General features: G+C 43.8%; 2 protein-coding genes across 3 annotated transcripts; both read left to right on the forward strand.

Annotated features, from left to right (window-relative positions):
• The first annotated feature begins 9120 nt into the window (after nucleotides 1–9120).
• Nucleotides 9121–13039, forward strand: LOC125539024 (ribonuclease MRP protein subunit POP4-like). 2 transcript variants are annotated; one of them, XM_048702378.1, is made up of 9 exons: nucleotides 9121–9430; nucleotides 9833–10059; nucleotides 10145–10189; nucleotides 10260–10333; nucleotides 10423–10685; nucleotides 10846–10914; nucleotides 11974–12032; nucleotides 12129–12230; nucleotides 12695–13039. In XM_048702378.1, exons 2-9 carry the CDS (start codon nucleotides 9849–9851, stop codon nucleotides 12829–12831), a joined length of 960 nt encoding a protein of 319 aa, XP_048558335.1. In that variant the 5' UTR covers nucleotides 9121–9430; nucleotides 9833–9848; the 3' UTR covers nucleotides 12832–13039. The 2 variants fall into 2 exon arrangements, with proteins under 2 accessions (XP_048558335.1, XP_048558336.1); XM_048702379.1 differs by having other exon boundaries at nucleotides 9833–10002; nucleotides 10100–10189.
• Nucleotides 13040–13498: 459 nt separating this feature from the next.
• On the forward strand, nucleotides 13499–15059 carry LOC125537439. Its single transcript, XM_048700752.1, has 3 exons — nucleotides 13499–13544; nucleotides 13905–14296; nucleotides 14603–15059. The coding sequence occupies exons 1-3, from the start codon at nucleotides 13499–13501 to the stop codon at nucleotides 14735–14737; spliced, it is 573 nt and encodes a 190-aa protein (XP_048556709.1). The 3' UTR covers nucleotides 14738–15059.
• The last annotated feature ends 11240 nt before the right edge of the window (nucleotides 15060–26299 follow it).

Consider the following 26299-nt stretch of genomic DNA (forward strand, 5'->3'; position numbering starts at 1 on the left):
AGCTAGTCAACTAGAGGCTTACTAGGGACATGGTGTTGTCCATGTATCCACACATGTATCTGAGTTTCCTATCAATACAATTCTAGAATGGATAATAAACAATTATCTTGAACAATGAAATATAATACTAATAACTAATTTATTATTGCCTCTAGGGCATATTTCCAACATTACTTGCCCGAGATTCGATCATCGGTATCCTTATACCTAGTTAAATCTCGTTATCGGCAAGTCTCTTTACTCGTTCCGTAATGCATCATCCCGTAACTAACTCATTAGTCACATTGCTTGCAAGGCTTATTCTGATGTGCATTACCGAGAGGGCCCAGAGATACCTCTCCAATACTCGAAGTGACAAATCCTAATCTCGATCTATGTCAACCCAACAAAACACCTTCAGAAAAACCTGTAGAGCATCTTTATAATCATGCTTTTACGTTGTGACGTTTGATAGCACACAAGGTTTTCCTCCAGTATTCGGGAGTTGCATAATCTCATAGTCAAAGGAATATGTATAAGTCATGAAAAAAGCAGTAGCAATAAAACTTAACGATCATTATGCTAAGCTAACGGATGGGTCTTGTCCATCACATCATTCTCCTAATGATGTGATCCCATTCATCAAATGACAACACATGTCTATGGTCAGGAAACTTAACCATCTTTGATTAACGAACTAGTCTAGTAGAGGCATACTAGGGACACTTTGTTTTGTCTATGTATTCACACATGTATCAAGTTTCCGGTTAATACAATTCTAGCATGAATAATAGATATTTATCATGACATAAGGAAATATAAATAACAACTTTATTATTGCCTCTATGGCATATTTCCTTCAACTAATTCTTCTATGTAAAAGCAAAAGAAGTCAAGTTATTTAGTTCGTACTTATGCATTTCCAATCCACTGTAAATCCATAATCAACAACATAAAATGGAGAATCTAACCTTGCACTGTTATGGCACCTTTTTCTCATATATCATATATTCAGAAAAAAGGAAAGGTCGGAATTAAATGGAATACAAACATAGTACAAAATAAATTGTAAGTTCCTGATCCATCTAGTGATTCCTGAAAATCTAAATCAAAACTAAGAAATCAAACATATATGTGGGGGAAAAGGAAAAACTATGGATCAAGTAGAAAGATTAGGAAGGGAGAGGAAAAGGGGTGGAAAGAACCCTACCTGGTCATCCATGGAGGGGGAGGAATCCTTGTGGAAGGGGAGAGTCAACCTGCACCAGCTTCATATGCTGCAAGCCTTCAGCCTCCGCAATTCCCCACCGTGCAACTAGGTTTGTGTGTGCAGGGATCCGGTGGCCCGGGTGAGGTGCAAGAGGAGGAGTGGAGGAGGAAGTGAGGTGTCGGTCTCCCTGCTCGCCCACACCATCGAGGGAGAGAGGAGAGAGGGGAGAGATCGGGTTGAGAGGCAATGTGGGCAAGGCAGGGACGCCGGATGCGGGAGAAGGAGGTGGCGGTGTCGGCCGTAGCTAGGCTGGCGGCGGCCGCAAACCCTAGCGTGGCGACGCTTGGAAGGAGGAGAAGAAGAGAGATGGGGTCAGCGAGCAGCCAAGCTAGGGAATTACCAACTCAAAAACCAGGTGACATGTGGACCCAGCCATGATTAACCACAACACTCCAATTCCCGGGAGCTTAGTAACTGTACTGATTAGAAGACGCCTACAACCGCGGTCTGCAGAACAAATCGCTGCCCTGGAAAATAAAATACAAGAGAGGACCTAGAGGACTCCCATCCATGAGGAGTTGGGGAATAGAAACCTCACATGATCCTCAAAAATACAAGATTGGGCAGCCTTCCTCAGTCAAAGCTGGAGTTGAAGGACCAAGACGCAAATCCATATTGTCTGCTCCGCTGGACAACATCACCTAGATAGACCTACACACGAAAAATTCAGATCCAGATAACTAGACCAGGGTACGCATTACCCTCCACTCGTTTCCCAATGACAACAGGAAGCATCGCCGGTGCGAGGAGGATGATACAGTGGTGACTTCTTCCATGCCAGTGCCGCCACATTACGGATCTACCGGTGAGGCTTTGATAGGGAACATATCTAGTGCGATGGTGAATTTGATGCTACCGGTGCACCGATCTCCGTATATCACTTTTATAAATATTGAAAAATTAGGAAATTTTGTGGAAGTGTAGTATGACACATGTCTACCATAGTATAAAATTTTAGATTCAAATTCAAGGAACATAGTTAGAAACAAAAAAGACAAATAATGCTGCGAATAGTACCTTTTAATCTGGGCCATGAATTCAGTCCATTTTCTATATCATCGGTGAATTTGTCTTTTTTTTTCTAATACCGTGTTTTCAATTTGGATCTCTAATTTTGTAGTAGGACAAATTCATGTTGCTAGTACAATATACTTTTTGTTCAGAATTTTTCGACATTCATAAATTGGATTTTATTAACTTGGTGCACAGGGTTTTTTTTAGACAAACTTGATGCACAGGTAGCACAAGATGGCTGGGTGCACTAGATATTTCTCCGGCTTCGATAGGTTCCAGCCTACCCTCCAAAATCGCGAAATGTTTTTTTTTACTATTATGTATCGGTAGGCCCAGCCCAGAAAAAGCAGATCAGCCGGCCCATCTAACGGAATTAGGCATTCGAGGCCACGACCCACGAGCAGGCAACAACCCCGCACGGCCGCACGCTCCCCTGCTCTCGACGACCTAGCCGCCGGACGGCCGGAGCAGGCGTAGCCGCGGAGGCGTGGAACTCGCCCCCGCCGAGCGCCAGACGCCGCAATACCGCGTAGACCTCGGCACACCGTCGGCACCGGCTCGCCGCCACCGAGGGAGCAAGCACGTGTAGGCGGGCAGCTCGTCGCCCAGGCCCTTTGGAACTTGCCTGGCCGTCGCTCATTGCTTCAGGATCTCCGAGGTTCCCCTGCCCGCAGTCCTGCCTTCCCGGTGGATTTCTTCTCTGTCTAATTTCTCTATGGACTCTCTGTCTAAAATTTCTTATGCTTGTCCAGTGATGTGCTCCAGTGTGCTACTAGCTAGTTTAGTTTAGTTCTTGTCAGTAGATTTCTTCTCTGTCTAATTTCATTTATTTGTTGTAGCCTTTAACTAGTTTAGTTCTAGTCAGTAGCTACTAGCTAGCTCTAGTAATCTGGAAAAGTTTGAGCTTATTGGGACGAATGGATTTGGAGAAAATGGCTATTTTGGTGAACAGATTCAATTTGTTGTTCAAAATTTGATATTTTCAAAAAAATCCGAAAAAGTTATAGTAAATACTATACATGTTTCCAGCAGTAATCCGGAAAATTTTCAGTTTATTTGCACAAAAGGATTACAGATAATCGATTTTTTTTCCTCAAACGACAGTTTCATTTTCTCGGCGTTAACTTTGAGCCCACCCTCGATTTTCTTTCTAGGCCATCTCACACCAAGGAACGAAGACCAAACCCTAAACTTAGTCCTTACCCAACCATTGGAACGAAGCAACAAGGTCCCATCCCCTCCTATCGCAGGAGCAGGGGACAAAGACACTTTGCATAGAGTTATGTTTCCTTTTTTGGACGAAAGCATAGAGTTATTTTTCCGTTGCTTATATATTGTGAGAGCCCTCATCTTGTCAAGAAATTTTTTTATATTCTTCGCAAAAGAAAGGAGAATTTTATATGATCATTCTTCTATCTTGAGCTTCTGCTCGTACACTATGTGCCCTATATAGAGCTTAGAAAATAGTGTAGTTGTTTCTTTTCACACATTTTATCCTTTTAGCGTGCTGTAATCAGAATTTACAAGAATTTTTTGAGAAATATATAGAAAAATGAGAACTTACAGCCCAATAAGGACTGCTCCGTTCTAGCTCCGGTCAAGCCGTCACCCATGTAGCGGTGCACGGTACACCAAGCCATTGAGCGAAGTCGTTGAACCAAACGTCGTCCCATGCCGCTGTCTCACCGCCGGTCGCTACGCCTGCCGCCTCCCCTTGTTCCCATTCCCCATCCGCCATCCTCAGGGTATCTCCAGCCGCGTCCTTAGGAAGGCCTTTCCACGCGTTTTTTTGCACCGGCGTCGAAAAATCGGCCCAGTCACGTCTTCAGGAGTCCGATTTTCGTCGATTTGGGCCGAAAACAGCGTCGGTGGACCCAGGCCGAACCCGGTGCGCTGGGGGGCGCCCGAGGCGCCGGGGCGAACTGTTTTGGCGCAAAACAGCCGCGGGCCCGCCGCGTCAGCGAGTCTACCCTCTTCTTGGCCCTTCGTCGTCCTCATCGCCTCGTTTCCCGCGGCGAATCAATGCCAAAGTTGCTGCGCCGGTCAGCCTGCGCCATTGATGCCTCACGGGCGGCACAGTGAAGACCGGATGACGCGCGTCCCTCGCCCTCCCTCGCCCGTCACGCGTACTCACGGCGGCTCGCGCACGGGCGGCGCCTCGGCCTATATAAGACGCGCCCCAGAGCACTCGGCGACTCGTACTCTCTCGCCGTCGTCGTTCCTCCCTCGCCTCTTTCTCGCCGTCGTCGTTCCTCCTTCTCCTCTCTCTCGCCGTCTCCAGCACCCATGACCGAGCGCTTCTCAGGCGACGGCGCGGCGGCGAACGGATTCGGCCGCCGCCGCCATCTTCACGAGAGCGAGGCTCGCCTCCTTTTCGAGGCCGAGTACCCGGTCCCGCCGGACATGCGGGTACCCGGGGCGTGGAGGATCAGCGCCGGCGGCGTGCCGGTGCCCCCGATACCCACCGGCGCGGCGCGGCGTGCGGAGATCGCACGCATCCGCTCGTCCCTGCCGCGTGCGGCGAGGGAGGGGCCACGGTACGTCCCCGACAGCCCGCTCTGGGAGCCCTACTTCCGCCGCCGTCACGCCGAGCAGCTCGAGGCCACCAACGGCGTCGAGCCCTCCGGCAGGCTCAATGCCGTCGGCCGGCGTCGGTGGTGGGGCGTGCCCGGGCGCATGTTGGAGGCCGTCCTCGAGTACATCGAGGGCGGCAACACGCCGCGCCTCGAGTACCCCGCCCCCCCCTTCCTTCTCACGCCGTCGGGAAGCTCCTGGACCCCGAGGCGCATGGAGACCGGGGGGTCCTCCTCCTCGTCCGGCGGCTCGCCCTGCCTCCGCCCCGTCAAGCCGGAGCCCCAGGGCACGCCGGTCAGCGCGCGCACCCGCAGCTCCGGCGTCCGCATTGGCGCCAATGCCTCCCCACCCACCGGCCGCTTCGTCCTCGTCGAGCCCAAGTCGGAGCCCGGCCTCCCCGCGGAGTACGAGGAGATAGCCCGGCGCGGCTTCTCCAACGAGGACGCCCTGCGGTGGGCGCGGGACGACTACCTCCGCGACGAGATGGTCCGGCAGCGTCGGGCCCTGGAGGAGATCGCCGCCCGCAAGCGTGGGCGCGAGGACGAGCACGGCGTCGTGGTCCTCGACAGCAACGACGACGACGACGCCCCCGGACCGTCCAACCCGCCGCGCCAACCGGGGGAGGGATGCAGCAGGGACGGCGGAGGCGTAGGCGGGGGCGGCGGCGACGACGACGACGACGGCGGTGACTACACGCGGTTCTACAGCCTCCTCGGCATGTAGAACCGCGTGGGCGGGCGGCGAGGCGGGCGGCGAGGGAGACGGCGGGGGTAGCCCGCAGTAGTTTTTTCCCTTTTTTTGTAAAATATGTTTAAGTTTGAACGAACTCGCCGATGTTTGCGTTAAATTTGAGTTGTTTTTGCGCCGTATTTGACTTTTTTGACTAACCGTGGGCGCCGCGACTGGGGGGCATCACGCCCCCAGTGCGCGGTTTAGCGCCGGTGCGCCCCCAAGGGCAATTTTTGCCCCTCCTGGGGGGCCAACGGCTGGAGATGCCCTCACTCTCGCACGGCTGCGGCCAGCGGCGCGCCAGTGCCTGACTTTGAACTTGGCAACATCTGTGGTGGAGCGCGTGGCAGCCTTGTCGTCTTGTCCATTACCACTGGCGAGCGGTGACATCCTGAAGACCTGAACGTCAGAACTGACTTAATCCATCGAAGCATCAGACTCGAGTTTTTTTTGACCTGGAACAATTCATTCCATTACTAAACTAGCTCAGCAATGTCGCTGGCGACCAGAACAGAAACAAAGTCTGGGGCATACTCGATCCACGACAGATCAGCAGCTCCTGATCTGAAGCCAAAAGCAGCTAACGCATGTGCTACCTTATTACAATTTCGGTTACAGAAACTGAAACTAAATGATTCAAAGTTCGCATGGCAGATACTTCGCGTCTCCCGTAGGAGGACACCGATCAGAGCTCGTTCATATTCACCAGAATTGATTGCATGGACAAGCACTTGGGAATCAGACTCAAGAATCACCCTGTGGATGCCCAGTTCTGCACTTGCTTCAGTAGTTAGCACACATGCCAAAGCTTCTGCATGTAGAGGCCCTGTAAGATGCTCAAGTGTGCCGGCCTTTGCTGCCAGAAATTCACCTTGGTCAGTACGAGCAACACACCCCCATGCTCCTCTCCCTGTGTCCGCATGATAGGATGCATCAAAATTGACTTTAACGACATCAGGTGGGGGTCGCTTCCACGTAACCTTGTCCTGGGGAGGCACTTGTACAGGCTTCATAACACTTTTACTAAATTCATGAAGATACTGTCGGATAGTATAGCAGATATTGTCAGTGCACCTCATCGTCTCTCCTGCATTTACCTTGTTTCTCACTGACCACCATTCCCATAGCAGGATAAGGGAAGTATCTCGCTTACTATTATCCAAGGTCCATATGTGATCAAACACCTCTCCTCGCCCAGTGCACTCCAACAGAGCACTTCTTGTATCCTCTAGCTCCAATCCTCTCCAAACTTGCTTGACAGCTTTGCATTTTATGAACAGATGACCACCATCCTCATCCAGCCGGCCACACACTGGGCATCTTGTATCCAAGTTCACCCTTTTTCGTTTAATATTCATACGGAGGGGCAAGCTATTATGCGCAAACCTCCACAGAAAAATACGCACCTTCCCTGGCATCTCCAGGTTCCACAATCTTTGCCATTTATCCTCTCCCCTTCCCTGACTCAATGATGGGCCTGCATCATTGCCATTTCTTGCATCTCTTATCCGGATACCGACATGATACGCCCCTTTTACAGAGAATTTTCCTTTGGGGTCATAGTGCCATGCTACAAAATCGTCCATATCCGGTCGCACCGAGATAGCGAGGATATGCGACACATCATCTTCATTGAAAAGGTCCCTTATTAACTGCTCATCCCAGGTTTCCCTAACCGGGTCCATTAGTTCAGAAACATGTGTAATAATTGTGTTCCCTCTTACTGATGTTGGCTTTCTAGTATCTCCTCGAGGAATCCACGGATCCTCCCACACTTTGATGTTATCACCCGACCCCACCCGCCAAACAATTCCTTCCTTGAGCAGATTAACCCCCTTCAGTATGCTTCTCCAGGTATAAGAAATACCCTCTCTTTCTGTCGCCTCAAGAAGAGAACAGTTTGGGTAGTAGCGAGCCTTCAGTACTTGCGCACATAGTGTATCCGGAGCCTCGAGTAATCGCCACCCCTGCCTAGACAACATGGCCAGATTAAAAATATGCAGATCTCTGAACCCAAGTCCTCCATCCTTCTTCGATTTCGTCATTCGTTCCCAGCTTATCCAATGACATCGGCTTTTATCTTGTTGGCTCCACCAGTACCGGGCAATAAGTGCGCTGATCTCTTCGCAAAGTTGCTTTGTGAGATCAAAACACGACATTGCGTACGTGGGTATCGCCTGAGCTACAGCCTTGATCAAGACCTCTTTCCCCGCCTTCGATGGCAGCTTTTCCTTCCACCCTTGAATCCTTTGCCAAATCTTCTGTTTCAAATATTCAAATTCCTTACTCCTGGATGCTCCAATGTGAACTGGTAGTCCCAGATATCGCTGATTAAAGGACTCTACTGCTATGCCAAGGCCAGCCAGGACAGCCCCCCGTGTGTTTACACTGGTTCCTTTACTGAACATGGCATTAGACTTCTCCTTATTAATCATTTGGCCGGATTGATCCTCATAAAGAGCTAAAATTTGCTGCAGTTTGGCTGCCCCCTCCACTGTTGCCTTCATAACAATTCGCGAATCGTCCGCAAAAAAGGTGGTTTATCTTTGGAGCTCCACGACATATCTGAACCCCCTGGATAGAGCCCTCCTGCTCCGCTTGGTACAACATAGCAGAGAAAGCCTCCGCACACATTATAAAGAGGTACGGTGATAACGGATCCCCTTGCCGGAGTCCTCTGCCTGGGGTGATCACTTCTGACAAACTCCTATTAATCTTTACCCTGTATGAAACTGATCTAACGCACTTCATAATCAGGTGCACCAGCGAAACCCATTTTGATCATGACCCGTTCTAGAAAGCCCCACTCAACGCGATCGTACGCTTTGCTCATATCAAGCTTCACTGCCACCAGTCCCTTGCGCCCTCCCTTCCGTTTATGCATCAGGTGAGTGATTTCATATGCCAGGAGCACGTTATCGGTGATCATCCGACCGGGGACAAATGCTGACTGTGTTGGCGAGATGATTTCAGGCAGGATTTCCTTGAGCCGATTTGCAAATACCTTTGAGATCAACTTGTATAAAACATTACAAAGGCTTATAGGCCTAAACTCAGTGACCTTCTCTGGGTTTTTGACTTTGGGTATGAGCACAATAGTAGTTTCGTTCCATCCACTCGAGTTTTTTTTAGAACTAGCTCGTGGTAATTTTCTTTTTAGAACCAACTCAAGATAACTCTTTTTGAGAGAGAAACATCCCAGCTTTATGAATGTATGATAGAAGAGCTTTTATGTCCCAGGGTTCTTTATTTTTTGCGGGTGATGTCCCAGGGTTTCAAAGGCCAAACATAACAGTCTGAATCTAATTCTAACGAATTTTTAGGAACTTCCTCTGTTCCATAATAATAATAATTATTATGGAACGGAGGGAGTATATATATTGTGAGAATCTTAAGGTAACTAGTGTACTGACTAGTTTTCTTTAGGGGTGTGTACTAACTTTTTTTTTGAGGGGTTGAGACAAGGGCGTGTAGTGTCGGGGGCGGAGCTGGCCCCCGGCACCCAAGGCCCAGGCTTGGGCGCAGGACTTTTTTAAGTCTCACCTATACAGCCAGCCCAGCCCAGGCCCAGCACGAGCTCCACGACCCAACGCACACCGCCCGCCGCCGTCGCCGTCATCCCGTTCCCGGCCTTTCCCCGCTCCGGTCGCCGTGCCTCGTGCAGCCTGGCCGTGCTGCACTGCTTCTGTTGGCTTGTGCGGTGCGCCGTGCCCACCCCCCCTCCCCCCGCGGCGGCGACGAGCAGAACAGCCGACGAGGCGACAAGGGCCTCCTCCGCTGCGCCCCGGCCCCGTGATTCTTCCGCCGCCAGCTGTGTGTTGCCTGCTGCTGCCTACTTCCGCCGCGGCGCCCCTCCAATCGCTGGTAATTTTCTTGCCGGTAGTTTTGTCTTTGGTGAATTGATGTATGCATTGTCTTATTGTCACAGTGCATAGATGATTTAAATGTTCAATCGTGGCTCCGCCACTGGTTAGTGTGATTGTAGAAACTACTCTTTCAGACTTTCAGTATTACTTCAGTGTTCAGGTTCGGAGCTCCCTCCGTTCCATATCAAGTGTCGCTGATTTAGTACAACAGAGGGAGTAGTTGGTAGTTGCAAATTTCAAACATATATAGTGAACTCTAATGTTGTGAGACTTGATTAAACTATTTATATTGCTCTTTTGGGCAATTTTGTATTACTCGTGTGATGTTGATTTTTTAAGGTGGCACACCCTATGATTTGTTCCTGGCTCCACCACTGCTTTTAACTTGCTTTAATCTCAGATCTGGCGTAGGATCAATGTCAACTATTTCTGATCAGAAGAAACGGACCTTAGAAGCCATTCAACAACGGTATGCAGCAGCTAAAGCTAAGAAGCTGAAAGATGAACAGCCTAAGTGCCCGAAGAACAAAGATAGTACCCCCAAGCCCAAGTTTGATGCACGGATTAAAGGAAAAACTCCCAAATTCACTCCTTCTCGAACTTCTGCCCAGCTCCCTACATTTAGAGGTTTTTATTTTGTTCACCATTCTCCGTTCCATTGATGCAGATTTTATATGTCACCAGTTTTTCTCATACTGCTGCTGCTCCTCAGCTCAAGGAAATTCCAGTCATCAACAAAACACTTCTGGTTCCTCAGGTAAATCCATGTCTTGTATGTTCGTGTGGCTGTGTTCCAAAATTAACAGGTAACTTTTTTTACCTTTTAGGTGGAGAAGTCAACCCTATATACTCTGAGCTTTCATTTGTTCTCCATGAAAATTTGTCCCAAGATGACTATTCGGTAAGATCCCATGATATGCGTTATGGCTCTCAAATTTAACTTATATTGGTTGAAATAACCTTTAATATTTTTTGGGTGAACTGGTGTAGGATCTCGACAGCACGGACATAGTTCACAGTGTTGTATATGACATAATTCAGAAAGGTGGAGAAGCCGGAAGAATCGCCAAGGGATCCAAAAAGTTAAAGCTGGATAGAGGGATTCTTTTGGATAACTATGTTCAAAGGGGTCCTATATTAGTGGATGCACAATCACAGTCTTTGTTGACCCACTCAAAGCGATCAAAAAGACACATGTCACTGAAGCAACATAAGAAATGTGGGTCATTTGATTTACATGATACATTCCGCAGGTAATTCTTGTTCAAGATTAGTGTGCAGATATAAGTTTCTTCTTCTATCATCGCGTTTTTATATGATATGAATGATACATGTATATATCCTTCCAAAAATCCCCACATGTGGTATCTTTGGAGTTTATGCAGTTTTTACATGTGATTCTTATTCTTGCAGGTTTGACCTCTATAAGCCAATGCATGAAATGTGGAAAGAGTATATGCGAGAGCTTACAAAAAGCACCCCGTATGGATCCCTCACTATCTTTCCTTTCTGTTACTTTCAGGCCTCGTTTCCATCTACACACTATTTGCTTTTGCAAGGAAAGATAAAAAGCTTGTGATTAATACTTTGTTGTTACCATTTAATTCGACGCTTGTAGTGCAAACTAGGAGGATTTGCAAATGTTTGTGCATAGTACCAGATTATGTTTAAAAAATAACGCATTTTCCCCATGGTCCTTACCTGAGCGGCCAAACATGTAGACTCGTGATCATGCCACTTTGTCTACACGCATGAACTGATTGACTCGTAAATACGTACATGCTGGCAAAGTATGCTGACTAGTCATAAACAACATGTTCTAGACGTTGTTAACCCCGGTGAAGATTAGTTACATGTCTGCAGATCTTTGTGATCATTTCCATGTCTTATGAGAAAACAACTAAATTGGATCACTCCTAAAGGTGGACCCACATTTTTAAAGTCACCTCATGCCTAATTGGCACGGTGGCACCCACGAGTGGGTTGTCAACTCCCAGATTGGGTCAGTCAGAGTTAAGGCCCTGGTAAAAAGCACTACTTTTTGTTACACAATTTAGTATTATGCGCAAGAATTTGTAAACTCTGGCAATTTGCACAACAAAGTTTTACATATATGACCTAATTGTTTTTAGACCGTTTTTAATTGGTCTCTATTTTTGAAGGATTCTATGACTGTAATGTTATATTGGTGCATTTGTGCTACTCTGTGATTATCAGTTTGTTTTGACTTATGATCACAGTACAGTAACACATAGGCTTTATGCTGTTAATAAAATCAAGCCCACCCAAAAATGATATTTCTACAGAAAGTGTAGAGACTAAATTATTTGATATGCGCCTGATTGCATTAGATAATAGCTTAACTAAGTTGTTGTATTTAAGTTTGGTAAATAGAGTTCTGAAAGTTTTTTTTTTTGAAAATTTGAGCACTAAAATTCAAGAAATGTAATCAGCTTAACCTTTCCCAGACTTGGGCTAACCTTTTATTATGCATTTTCAGTACAATGTATGAGGTATTGATGTTACCTGTTTTCTCCATAGGAAAAAGCAATTGTCTGAAAACCTCCTTTCAGCAGATCTTCATGGGGCCCTTATAATAGGTGATTCATATACTTGACATAGTTGCATACTGGATTATTAGACTGCCTGTATTTATTCTGTCATTGTTTTTATGTTATTCTTTTGCCCATTCCCAGTGGCACAATGCAAAGCAGCCTCATATCAAGGTGTAAGTGGCATCATGATTCGGGACACTGCAGAGACTTTTGGAATTATATCAGAGGACAACCGCTTCCGAGGTACGGAGTACTTACTATCCCACTTCCTAATCAATGTTTTGAACAGGCTTGGATGAAGTGATTTATAGTTTCCTTGAGAGCATATCTTTTACAATCTTTTTTCTTGTTCTGGGTGATGGCTGTTACAATCCTTTGTCGGCTTTTCTTTTCTACTGCTAATACGATACCTCCTTTTCCCATTGATCGTACTAAATAATCTTACTGCAACTCTCCATCCATATGGAACACATTCTGGTTTTTCCCGTGAGGTCCACACTTGAATATTTTATATGCCAGAAATACAAGCAGACATGGTTGTTCAGCTTGTTGCTCAGAACATTGTATCTTACTCACTCAACGGAACTGCTCTCCCCATAGGCTGGTTCTTGCCATTATACCATGTTGTTTGCATTCATGAATTCTAGTATTAGTTACTGCAGACCTGATGGGATTGCTTTCTAAGAAGCTCACTTTGAAACCTGCAGTTGTGCCGAAAGCTGGGTCAGTTTTCGTCCTCCAAGCTGATTGCTGGAAGGTTACACTGATCGGCGACAAACTGTCGCCAAAGGAGAAGTTGAAGGAAAGCCAGCGTCTGCAGCGTGCGCAATCACTGATCAGATAGAGTTTCGAGCCTGTTAGACTCTGTTTTCTGACAAATTTTGCCGAGAGGAACTGCTACAGTTTTTCTTGCTTGGTTGTTGTTTCTGTTGATTAACGTCAGTCTATCCCTTCATTGCTTAGCACTTGGCAGTTTTTGTTGCTCCACGTTGTAAGCCTGTCACTCCACTCCCGGCAAAGACGCCATAAATTCGAACACGCTTCTTGTGCAAGCTGCATCCTTGTAGGATAGGAACTACCATACCATGATCAATAACAGGTCTTTATCGGAGATTTTTTTTATCAATCACAGGTGACCAGTTGATGTTTATGTTACTGGTCGGGTGAAAGTTTGGGTGTCGCGTTGCTAATGTGTTGCCTCGTTCGCTAGCCTAGCCAAGCAGGCGTGTATTGCAGCGCTGAAACCATAACCTGTGAGCTGTGGCTGGAGCGGCGGCACCGGTGCAGGATGAAACTGGTCACGGCGGATCCCTTGCCGTGGGAAGGACTCCGGCGTGGAAGAAGACGCTACGCTATTTTTAGTTATACAATAGATAGACGCAGGGGGTTTTCGGTGCTGTTATTAAACGCCCTCATTCGGTACATAAATCGCCGAGGGTAAGCTACTAAACATTTTGCAGAAAAGCCATCGGAGAATCTCAAAATTATGCGCAGGTACAATAGCTCTTTAGATGTCCGTCGAATTTGAAATCCAACGGCTGAGAAATCCATATCACGGTATCACCTAAGTTTTGGTATCACCTGAAATTTTCCCGTCTACGCAAACCAGCAGCCAGTGTATGGTAAAAAAACGATGTGGCGAGGCATGCTAGATGTGTGAATTCTATAGGTCATGTGCACATGCCAGTTATCCACCGTTGCTAGTGCGGCCAATCTGGGTCTGAAAAATCAAAACGGCCAATCTGGGTCTGAAAAATCGAAAGCTCAAAAGAACTGGATCTGATTATCCAAAATCATTTGAAAATCGCCGGAATCAGTAGTGCAATCGAAAATCGTCTGGAGACCTCGCTTCTGACGATTCTGGACGCTCCCACAAAACAAAACGTTTCGACTTAAGATAGTACCCCTATTTGAGAGGCAAATTACCAAAGAACTGCCACTGGTGGGCGGTGGCCGGCCGCGCCCAGAAAAACGAGTCGCACGACTCGTCCCTCTCCTTCGCTCGATCCCCCACCTCCACACTCGCGCTCGCGATAGGGTTACAGGGCCGCCGCCGCCGCCGCGCCGCCCGACAGCCCGCCCCTCCCGCTCGCCTGAAGCCGCTGCTCTCGCCCGCCCGCTCGCTTCGAGGCCCGCAGCCGTTGCTCCGCCCCGGCCACTCCTTCCCCGCTTGCTCGCCTCGAGGCCCTCAGCCGCTACTCCGCCTCGGCCGCTGGCCTCGACACCCGACGCCGCCTCGCCGGAGTTTGCTCGGGCCGTCGCCTAGGCTGAGCTCTCATCCCCTCTCTGTCTTCTCTGTTCTGTTCTGGGTGCAGCTCTATTCCTTCTTGTTCGTTTATGTTCCTAGTTCTTCTCTTTCTCTGTACATGGAAAATGGATGGACGTTTTTTGTTTGGTAGGAGTAGATGATTTGCTTGATGGCTGAACGGATGTATGCTCGTTTTCATGCTCATATTCGATATAAATTTTCTAAAACAACTACTGTAAGTCTTAGCAATTCAACACATATTTTTAGTTCAGGGACATTACAGACATTTTAACACACAACTCATCCCATAATCTCAGACCACAATCTTAGAAAAGAACTCGGCAGCTGATTCTGGGTGATTTTGCAGGAAGCTGATTTTGGGGGAAGTTTCTCAAAAGCTGATTTTGGAGAATTAATGCCCATAGTTCTGAGTATTGGCAGACTGCGCGACGGCTATTTTGCGGCGGCGGAGGGATATGTGCATTATTTTGTCTCTGCATAGTAGTGATTTGAATTTGATAAGTATAGGCATAAGAGGGGAGATTGGAGGCGGTTGAGATGCAAATCCTCTCACGCTCGATTACTCGAAGCGTCAGCAGGGTTGCCTCTACTCTGCCTCGCTGCTGGTTTCCAGCACTTGCGCGAGGCGATGCTCCACTCAAGGCTTTAGCACGGGCCTATCGAAATCAACATCTTGATTGTCTTTTCCTTGAGAAGAGTACACTGAATTGGCTGCGCCAATTCTTCATACATGGCGTGAATGAGAGGAAGACTAATAATGCAGCAGAGGCTAGTTTAACTGAAGATATGCTACCTCTTAAACATGCGTTGGTTTTTTTTTAAGAGGAAAGGACGATGCATCAAAGTAGCGTAAGTATTTTCCTCAGTTTTTAGAACCAAGGTATCAATTCAGTAAGAGACTACACGCAAGTCACCTAGTACCTACACAAACAATCAAGAACCTTGCAACCAACATGATAAAGGGTTGTCAATCCCTTCACGACCACTTGTAAAAGTGAGATCTGATAAAGATAATAAGATAAATATTTTTGGTATTTTTGTCGTATAGATTGAAAAGTAAAGATTGCAAAATAAAATAAATAGTAAACTAGAATTGTAGATCGGAAACTTATATGATATAAAATAGATCCGGGGGCAATAGGTTTCACTAGTAGCTTCTCTCATGATAACATGTATTACGATGGGTGAACAAATTACTGCCGAGCAATTGATAGAAGAGCGCATAGTTATGAGAATATTTAGGGAATGATTATGAAATATAGGCATCACATCCGTGTTAAGTAGACCGAAACGATTCTGCATCTACTACTATTACTTCACACATCGACCACTATCCATCATGCATCTAGAGTATTCATAAGAATAGAGTAATGATTTAGGCAAGATGACATGATGTAGAGGGATAAACTCAAGCAATATGATATAAACCTCATCTTTTTATCCTCGATGGCAACAATACAATACGTGCCTTGCTGCCCCTACTGTCATTGGGAAATGACACCAAGATTGAACCCAAAGCTAAGCACTTCTCCCATTGCAAGAAAGATCAATCTAGTAGGCCAAACTAAACCGATAATTCGAAGAGACTTGCAAAGATAACAAATCATGCATATAAGAATTCAGAGAAGAACCAAATATTGTTCATAAATAATCTTGACCATAAATCCACAAATTCATCGGATCTCGGCAAACACACTGCAAAAGAGTATTACATTAAATAGATTTCCAAGAACTCGAGGAGAACTTTGTATTGAGAACCAAATAGAGAGAAGAAGTCATCTAGCTAATAACTATGGACTCGAAGGTCTGTGGTAAACTACTAACACATCATCGGAGAGGCTATGGTGTTGATGTAGAAGTCCTCCGTGATCGAATCCCCCTTCGGCAGATTGCCGGAAAAGGCCTCAAGATGGGATTTCACGGGTACAGAAGGTTGCGGCGGTGGAAAAGTGGTTTCGTGGCTCCCCTGGATGTTTTTAGGGTATAAGAGTATATATAGGCGAAACAAGTACGTTGGTGGAGCTCCGTGGGGCCCACGAGACTGGGGGGCGCCCTCCTACCTCGTGGCCACCTTGTTGCGTCTCGGACTTCCACTCCAAGTCTCCTGGATTGCGTTTGTTCCAAGAAAAATCCTCGCGAAGGTTTCGTTCCATTTGGATTCCGTTTGATATTCCTTTTCTGCGAAACACTGAAATAGGCAAAAAAACAGAAACTGACACTGGGCCTCCGGTTAATAGGTTAGTCCCAAAAATAATATAAAAGAGCCTATTAAAGCCTATTAAACATCCAAACAGATAATATAATAGCATGGAACAATAAAAAAAATTATAGATACGTTGGAGACCTATCAGCATCCCCAAGCTTAATTCCTGCTCGTCCTCGAGTAGGTAAATGGTAAAAACAGAATTTTTGATGTGGAATGCTTCCTAACATAGTTTTCAATGTAATTTTTTTATTGTGGCATGAATATTCAGATCTTAAAGATTCAAGACAAAAGTTTAATATTGACATAAAATAATAATACTTCAAGCATACTAACCAAGAAATTATGTCTTCTCAAAATAACATAGCCAAAGAAAGCTCATCCCTACAAAATTATATAGTTTGGCCATGCTTTATTTTCGTCACACAAAATGCTCCTATCATGCACAACCCCGATGGCAAGCCAAGCAATTGTTTCATACTTTAGTATTCTCAAACTTTTTCAACTTTCACGCAATACATGAGCGTGAGCCATGGAGATAGCACTATAGGTGGAACAAAATATGATAATGGAGGTTGTGTGGAGAAGACAAAAAAGGGAAAAAAGTCTCACATCAACGCGACTAATCAACGGGCTATGGAGATGCCCATCAATTGATGTCAATGCGAGGAGTAGAGATTGCCATGCAACATATGCACTAGAGATATAAATGTATGAAAGCTCAACAAAAGAAATTAAATGGGTGTGCATCCAACTTTCTTGCTCACGAAGACATAGGGCATTTTGAGGAAGCCCATTGTTGGAATATACAAGCCAAGTTCTATAATGGAAATTTCCACTAGTATATGAAAGTGACAAAATAAGAGACTCTCTATCATGAAGATCATGGTGCTACTTTGAAGTACAAGTGTAGAAAAAGGATAGTAACATTGTCCCTTCTCTCATTTTCTCTTATTTTTTAGCCTTTTTTTATTTGGCCTTTATATATTTTTTATTTCCTCACACGGGACAATGCTCTAATAATAATGATCATCACACTTCTATTTATTTACAACTCAAAAATTACAACTCGATACTAGAACAAAATATGACTCTATATGAATGCCTCCGGCGATGTACCGGGATATGCAATGATTCAAGGGTGACATGTATAAAAAATATGAGCGGTGGCTTTGCCACAAATACGATGTCAACTACATGATCATGCAAGGCAATATGACAATGATGAAGTGTGTCATAATAAACGGAACGGTGGAAAGTTGCATGGCAATATATCTCGAAATGGCTATGAAAATGCCATAATAGGTAGGTATGGTGGCTGTTTTGAGGAAGATATAAGGAGGCTTATGTGTGATAGAGCGTATCATATCATGGGGTTTGGATGCACCGACGAAGTTTGCACCAACTCTTGAGGTGAGAAAGGGCAATGCACGGTACCGAAGAGGCTAGCAATGATGGAAGGGTGAGAGTGCGTATAATCTATGGACTCAACATTTGTCATAAAGAACTCACATACTTATTGCAAAAATCTACAAGTATCAAAACCAAGCACTACGTGCATGCTCCTAGGGGGATAGATTGGTAGGAAAAGACCATCGCTCGTCCCCGACCGCCACTCATAAGGAGGACAATCAAAGAAACACCTCATGCTTCAAATTTGTTACACAACGGTTACCATACGTGCATGCTACGGGACTTGCAAACCTCAACACAAGTATTTCTCAAATTCACAAATACTCAACTAGCATGACTCTAATATCACCATCTTCATATCTCAAAACAATCATCAAGTATCAAACTTCTCATAGTATTCAATGCACTCTATATGAAAGTTTTTATTATACCCATCTTGGATGCCTACCATATTAGGACTAATTTCATAACCAAAGCAAATTACCATGCTTTAAAAGACTCTCAAAATAATATAAGTGAAGCATGAGAGATCAAAAATTTCTATAAAATAGAACCACCACCGTGCTCTAAAAAGATATAAGTGAAGCGCTAGAGCAAAATTATCTAGCTCAAAAGATATAAGTGAAGCACATAGAGTATTCTAATAAATTCCGATTTATGTGTGTCTCTCCAAAAAGGTGTGTACAGCAAGGATGATTGTGGTAAACTAAAAAGCAAAGACTCAAATCATACAAGACGCTCCAAGCAAAACACATATCATGTGGTGAATAAAAATATAGCCTCAAGTAAAGTTACCAACAGAAGAAGACAAAAGAGAGGATGCCTTCGGGGGCATCCCCAAGCTTAGGCTTTTGGTTGTCCTTGAATTTTACCTTGGGGTGCCTTGGGCATCCCCAAGCTTAGGCTCTTGCCACTCCTTATTCCAAAAATCTTTACCCAAAAACTTGAAAACTTCACAACACAAAACTCAACAGAAAATCTCATGAACTCCGTTAGTATAAGAAAACAAACCACCACTTTAAGGTACTGGAATGAACTCATTCTTTATTTATATTGGTGTTAAACCTACTGTATTCGAACTTCTCTATGGTTCATACCCCCCGATACTAGCCATAGATTCATCAAAATAATCAAACAACACGCGAAAACAGAATCTGCCAAAAACAGAACATCGTGTAGCAATCTAGATAGTTCGAATACTTCTTTAACTCTCAAAATTCTGAAAAAATAGAAAAACCTAAATAATTTGTATATTGATCTACTTCAGTTGGAATTGGTATTTTATCGCTCTCTGGTAAAAAATTAAAAATATTTTTGTGAGCGCATACTTTCTGTTTTTTTCAGCAAGATCAAACAACAATCACCCAAGAAGATCCTAAAGGCTTTACTTGGCACAAAAATTAATTAAAACATAAAAAACATAATCATAACAGAGGATAGATGATTTATTTATTACTAAACAGGAACAAAAATAAAATTGGGTTGCCTCCCAACAAGCGCTATCGTTTAACGCCCCTAGTTAGGTATAAAAGCAATAATAGATCTAGGTATTGTCATCTTTGGTATGCAATCCATAAATGGCTCTTCTTTCATGTCAATAATTGCACCAATCGTTTTAAGGAAAGGTCTGCCAAGAATAATAGGACATGCAGGATTGCAATCTATATTAAGAACAATGAAATCTACGGGCACATAATTCCTAATTGCAACAATAAGAATATCATTAATCCTTCCCATAGGGTTCTTATGGTGGAATCCACAAGGTGCAAATTTAAAGAACAATCATCAATTTCACGGAAACCTAACACATCACACAAAGTTTTTGGAATCGTGGAAACACTAGCACCCAAATCACATAAAGCATAGCATTCATCATCTTTGATCTTAATTTTAATATAGTAGGTTCCCACTCATCATAAAGTTTTCTAGGGAAAGAAACTTCTAGTTCAAGCTTTTCTTCATAAGATTGCATTAAAGCATCAACGATATGTTTAATAAAAGCCTTATTTTGATCATAAGCATGAGGAGAATTTAACACGGATTGCAATAAGGAAATACAATCTATCAAAGAGCAATTATCATAATTAAATTCCTTAAAATCCAAAATAGTGGGTTCATTGCTATGTAAAGTTTTGACCTCGTCAATCCCACTTTTATTAGTTTTAGCATCAAGATCTAAAAACTCCAAATCATTGGGACGCCTTTTAACTAAAGTTGACTCATCTCTAGTCCCATCTTTATCAATATTCATATTGGAAAACAAAGATTTAATAGGAGACACATCAATCACTTTTAGATCTACATCTTTATTATCGTGAAAACTAGAAAAACACGCTTTCACAAAGCAATTTTTTTAGCACGCATCCTAGTGGTTCTTTCTTTGCACTAATCAATGGAAATTCTCATGGCCTTGAGAGACTCATTGATATCATGCTTAGGTGGAATAGATCTAAGTTTCAAAGAATCAACATCAAGAGAAATTCTATCCACGTTCCTAGCCAACTCATCAATTTTAAGCAATTTTTCTTCAATCAAAGCATTGAAATTATTTTGCGAATTCATAAATTCTTTAACACTAGTCTCAAAATCAGAGAGCATCTTATTAAAATTTCCATAAGAGTTGTTGTAGGAATTATCATAATTGTTAGAGGAATTACTAGGGAACGGCCTAGAATTAAAGTTTCATCTATAAGCATTGTTACCAAAATTGTTCCTACCAACAAAATTCACATCCATATATTCATTATTATTCTCAATCAAAGCGGACAAAGCCATATCATTAGGATCAGAAGAAACACTCTTATTAGCAAGAAATTTCATAAGTTCATCCATCTTTCCACTCAAAACATTAATCTCTTCAATCGCATGAACCTTTTTACTAGTGGATCTTTCAGTATGCCATTGAGAATAATTAACCATAACATTATCTAGTAGTTTAGTAGCTTCTCCTAAATTGATTTCCATAAAAGTGCCTCCCGCGGCAGAATGTAAAAGATTTCTAGAAGCAAAATTCAATCCGGCATAATTTTTTTGTATAATCATCCATAAATTCAAACCATATGTAGGGCAATTACGTATCATTAATTTCATCCTCTCCCAAGCTTGCGCAACATGCTCATGATCAAGTTGCTTAAAATTCATAATATCGTTTCTAAGAGAGATGATCTTAGCAGGAGGAAAATACTTAGATATAAAAGCATCTTTGCACTTATTCCATGAATCAATACTTTTTTTAGGCAAAGAAGAGAACCAAGTTTTAGCACGATCTCTAAGAGAAAACAGAAATAGCTTCAATTTAACAATATCATTATCCACATCTTTCTTATTTTGCATATCACACTAATCAACAAAGTTGTTTAGATGGGTAGCGGCATCTTCACTAGGAAGGCCAGAAAATTGATCTTTGATGACAAAATTCAACAAAGCAGCATTAATTTCACAAGATTCAGCATCAGTAATAGGAGCAATCGGAGTGCTAATAAAATCATTGTTGTTGGTATTGGAAAAGTCACATAATTTAGTATTATCTTGAGTCATCCTGACAAACAATCGATCCAACACACAATCACACAAGAAGCGAGCGAAAAAGAGAAGAACGGAAAAAAGGGGCGAATAAAACGGCAAAGGTGAAGTGGGGAGAGGAAAACGAGAGGCAAATGGCAAATAATGTAATGCAAGGGAGAAGAGTTTGTGATGGGTACTTGGTATGTCTTGACTTGAGCGTAGATCTCCCCGGCAACGGCGCCAGAAATCCTTCTTGCTACCTCTTGAGCATGTGTTGGTTTTCCCTTGAAGAGGAAAGGGTGATGCAGCAAAGTAGCGTAAGTATTTCCCTTGGTTTTTTTAGAACCAAGGTATCAATCCAGTAGGATACTACATCGCCTAGTACCTGCACAAACAATCAAGAACCTAGCAACCAACGCGATAAAGGGTTGTCAATCCCTTCATGGCCACTTGCAAAAGTGAGATTCGATAAAGATAATAAGATAAATAATTTTGGTATTTTTGTTGTATAGATTGAAAAGTAAAGATTGCAAAATAAAATAAATAGTAAACTAGAATTGTAGATCGGAAACTTATATGATATAAAATAGACCTGTGGGCCATAGTTTCACTAGTGGCTTCTCTCATGATAGCAAGTATTACTGTGGGTGAACAAATTACTGTCGAGCAATTGATAGAAGAGCGCATAGTTATGAGAATATCTAGGCAATGATTATGAAATATAGGCATCACGTCCGTGTTAAGTAGACCGAAACGATTCTGCAGCTACTACTATTACTCCACACATCGACCGCTATCCAGCATGCATCTAGAGTATTAAGTTCATAAGAACGGAGTAATGCTTTAGGCAAGATGACATGATGTAGAGGGATAAAAACTCAAGCAATATGATATAAACCTCATATTTTTATCCTCGATGGCAACAATACAATATGTGCCTTACTGCCCCTACTGTCACTGGGAAAGGACACCGCAAGATTGAACCCAAAGCTAAGCACTGCTCCCATTGCAGAAAGATCAATCTAGTAGGCCAAACTAAACCGATAATTCGAGGAGACTTGCAAAGATATCAAATCATGCATATAAGAATTCAGAGAAGAACCAAATATTGTTCATAGATAAACTTGATCATAAATCCACAATTCATCGGATCTCGGCAATCACACCGCAAAAGAATATTACATCAAATAGATCTCCAAGAACATCGAGGAGAACGTTGTATAGAGAACCAAAGAGAGAAGAAGCCATCTAGCTAATAACTATGGACCCGAAGGTCTGTGGTAAACTACTCACACATCATCGGAGAGGCTATGATGTTGATGTAGAAGCCCTCTGTGATCGAATCCCCTTCCGGCAGATCGTCGGAAAAGGCCGCAAGATGGGATCTCATGGGTACAGAAGGTTGCGGCGGTGGAAAAGTGGTTTCGTGGCTCCCCTGGATGTTTTTATGGTATAAGAGTATATATAGGTGAAAGAAGTACATCGGTGGAGCTACGAGGGGCCCATGAGGGTGGGGGCGTGCCTACCCCCTGGGCGCCCCCTCCTACCTCGTGGCCACCTCGTTGCGTCTCTAACTTCCACTCCAAGTCTCCTGGATTGCGTTTGTTCCAAGAAAGATCCCCGCGAAGGTCTTGTTCCGTTTGGTCCGTTTGATATTCCTTTTCTGTGAAACACAGAAATAGGCAAAAAAAACTGGCACTGGGCCTCCGGTTAATAGGTTAGTCCCAAAAATAATATAAAAGAGCATATTAAAGCCCATTAAATATCCAAAACAGATAATATAATAGCATGGAACAATCAAAAATTATAGATACGTTGGAGACGTATCAAGATATATGTTACATGCCGATAATTTCAGGGAGCGGCCACCGTGATGGTGCTATATACAAGAGAGCGGCTTATTGGGAACATAATTTCTTTTTTGATATCACCGACCGGACAGAGACTCGGTTGGAGCCAACGCGTGCATATGAAATGCCACGTAACGTGATGCAGATCTTCTCAATGAAGTTAGCTAAAGCTCCTATCAACAGTGGCTCAATACATTTATATGGACATATAGCAGCACACGATGAAGTTGATCTAAGACTCAATTATGTTTTCAATCGTAGCAGGGATGATCCCTTCATCGTGCAACAGGGTTCTCTAAATGAAATGAATGGTCCTAAGAGAACCATCCTGTTGATATTTGATGTGCTACTTGAGTTTGACATGAGGATCAAGAATGGGGAGAACGAAGAGGATGATTTACAACTGATTGATGGAATCTCAGAATTTGACGGTTTACTCATGTCATGGAGACCGCATTGTTGGAAACTATGGTGCAGTTGATACGTATTTTGCGCTTGTTCATAATTCAGTTGAGGCCACAGTACATGTTATCATATCAAAAGTGCAGACTGGCTTTGATTTATCTCTCAGTTCTATTGCTCTTCTGGAGATGAATAAAGAATTCCAGCTCTTCAGTGGAAATATTAGTGAGTCCTGTGGCTTAGGAAGCTTTGTGATTGCTGTCACATGGGATACGCTGATGAATTTGAAGTTCAAGGTTGGTCACAAAGGCTGTAACTATAATATTGAACACAATTGTTCCTTCAAAGCTAAGTTAAATAGACACGCCAGCCATCAACTAAATCTCGAGACCGCCTCAATTTTAGTTAAGGTGACTTGGGCTGTGTTGCCTGCATCGTTGAGCAATTAACAGTATTGTGTAATCCTGCACTGAATGGATATGTTTACTTGGTGATATTTGCTTTTGTGCTGGAATCGGGTATACTAGAAAATAATGCACTACACGGGAATGAATGAACAATACCAATACATAGAAGTAAGATGAGGAACAGGGAGGATTGCACCTTATAGACGACTTGGGTACATGTGGTACAGCTAGCTAGTGACTTGAAGTCATCGCATCTCTGTTGGGTCAGTAGCCAAGAATTCTTTGGTTATGAGCTTGGTCCTTTGGTGGGTAAGAGCCCATGAGATACTTACAGGAACTAGTTAATGTGTACGTGCAATGCATGTTAATTTGGAAGCATATTAAGTGCATGCGGATATTAAGTAAGATATCATTTGCGTGTTATTATATGATTAACACTATATTTGGCTTGAAATTAACTGCACGCTAAACGTGTTGAGCGCTCAACATTGAAACAGTCTAGGTCGTTGGATTGACATGATTTGATGGCCGAGATTAATTGGATCTGCCCCTTTGGGTCTTTTTATATTGGTATAGATGATGAATATTTTTGTGCTTGTTTCTATTCGAGATAGGTCAGAGGTAACGAGAACTTTAAACAAATGATAAATTTCCTAAGCTTGTTTATCATGTCTATTAGGTCAAAGAGCTTTAAGCAAATAATAAGGTGTGTGTTGCTTTTTTTCCTCTCTCTCAAGGCGACTTGGGAAAGGCTTCCTTCCCTCGATCTTCACCGACGAGCCCGTGGATTCACCTCCCCTCCGCCTGCCATTCCAGCGGCCGATGGCGGGGAGGAGAATCCTAGTATCTCGGCTCTCGCAAGTAGATAGATAAAGTTTTAGTCCTCGCAGGGGCGGCGTTTGGACGGAAAACGGTGCTCCTTGATACGTCTCTGTCGTATCTACTTTTCCAAACACTTTTGCCCTTGTTTTGGACTCTAACTTGCATGATTTGAATGGAACTAACCCGGACTGACGCTGTTTTCAGCAGAATTGCCATGGTGTTATTTATGTGCAGAAACAAAAGTTCTCGGAATGACCTGAAACTTCACGAAGCATCTATTTGGAAATAATAAAAAATCCTTGCAAAAGATGAAGACCAGGGGGCCCACCACCTGTCCATGAGGGTGGGGGCGCGCCTGCCCCTCTAGGGCACGCCCCCTACATCGTGGGCCCCCTGTAGCTCCTCCAACCTCAACTCCAACTCTATATATTTGGTTTCGGAGAGAAAAAAATAAGAGAGAAGGATTCATCGTGTTTTACGATACGGAGCCGCCGCCAAGCCCAAAAACCTCTCGGGAGGGCTGATCCGGAGTCCGTTCGGGGACCCGGAGAGGGGAATCCGTCACCATCATCATCATCAACCTTCCTCCACCACCAATTTCATGATGCTCACCGCCGTGCGTGAGTAATTCCATTGTAGGCTTGCTGGACGGTGATGGGTTGGATGAGATTTATCATGTAATCGAGTTAGTTTTGTTAGGGTTTGATCCCTAGTATCCACTATGTTCTGAGATTGATGTTGCTATGACTTTGCTATGCTTAATGCTTGTCACTAGGGCCCGAGTGCCATGATTTCAGATCTGAACCTATTGTGTTTTCATCAATATATGAGAGTTCTTGATCCTATCTTGCAAGTCTATAGTCACCTATTATGTGTTATGATCCGTTAACCCCGAAGTGACAATAATCGGGATACTTACCAGTGATGACCGTAGTTGGAGGAGTTCATGTATTCACTATGTGTTAATGCTTTGGTCCTGTACTCTATTAAAAGGAGGCCTTAATATCCCTTAGTTTCCGCTAGGACCCTGCTGCCACGGGAGGGTAGGACAAAAGATGTCATGCAAGTTCTTTTCCATAAGCACGTATGACTATATTCGGAATACATGCCTACATTACATTGATGAATTGGAGGTAGTTCTGTGTCACCCTTGGTTATGAATGTTACATGATGAACCACATCCGGCATAATTCTCTATCACTGATCCATTGCCTACGAGCTTTCCATATGTTGTTCTTCTCTTATTTACTTTTCCGTTGCTATTACTATCATTACCTTTTGCTACCGTTACCACTACTATCATATTACTTTGCTACTAAACACTTTGTTGCAGATATTAAGTTTCCAGGTGTGGTTGAATTGACAACTCAGTTGCTAATACTTGAGAATATTCTTTGGCTCCCCTTGTGTCGAATCAATAAATTTGGGTTGAATACTCTACC

This window comes from Triticum urartu, chromosome 2 (assembly GCF_003073215.2).
Source record: "Triticum urartu cultivar G1812 chromosome 2, Tu2.1, whole genome shotgun sequence".
NCBI lineage: Eukaryota > Viridiplantae > Streptophyta > Magnoliopsida > Poales > Poaceae > Triticum > Triticum urartu.

Bases quoted from the DNA above. Each gene is read 5' to 3' on its own strand.
- LOC125537439 (XM_048700752.1), top strand. From the start codon at position 13,499: ATGTCCGTCGAATTTGAAATCCAACGGCTGAGAAATCCATATCACG. The intron at 13,545-13,904 runs GTATCACCTAAG...CCTATTTGAGAG, and splicing joins GCTGAGAAATCCATATCACG to GCAAATTACCAAAGAACTGC. The intron at 14,297-14,602 runs GTGCAGCTCTAT...GTGATTTTGCAG, and splicing joins TCTTCTCTGTTCTGTTCTGG to GAAGCTGATTTTGGGGGAAG.
- LOC125539024 (XM_048702378.1), top strand. From the start codon at position 9,849: ATGTCAACTATTTCTGATCAGAAGAAACGGACCTTAGAAGCCATTCAA. The intron at 10,686-10,845 runs GTAATTCTTGTT...TTATTCTTGCAG, and splicing joins TTACATGATACATTCCGCAG to GTTTGACCTCTATAAGCCAA. The intron at 12,231-12,694 runs GTACGGAGTACT...TGAAACCTGCAG, and splicing joins AGAGGACAACCGCTTCCGAG to TTGTGCCGAAAGCTGGGTCA.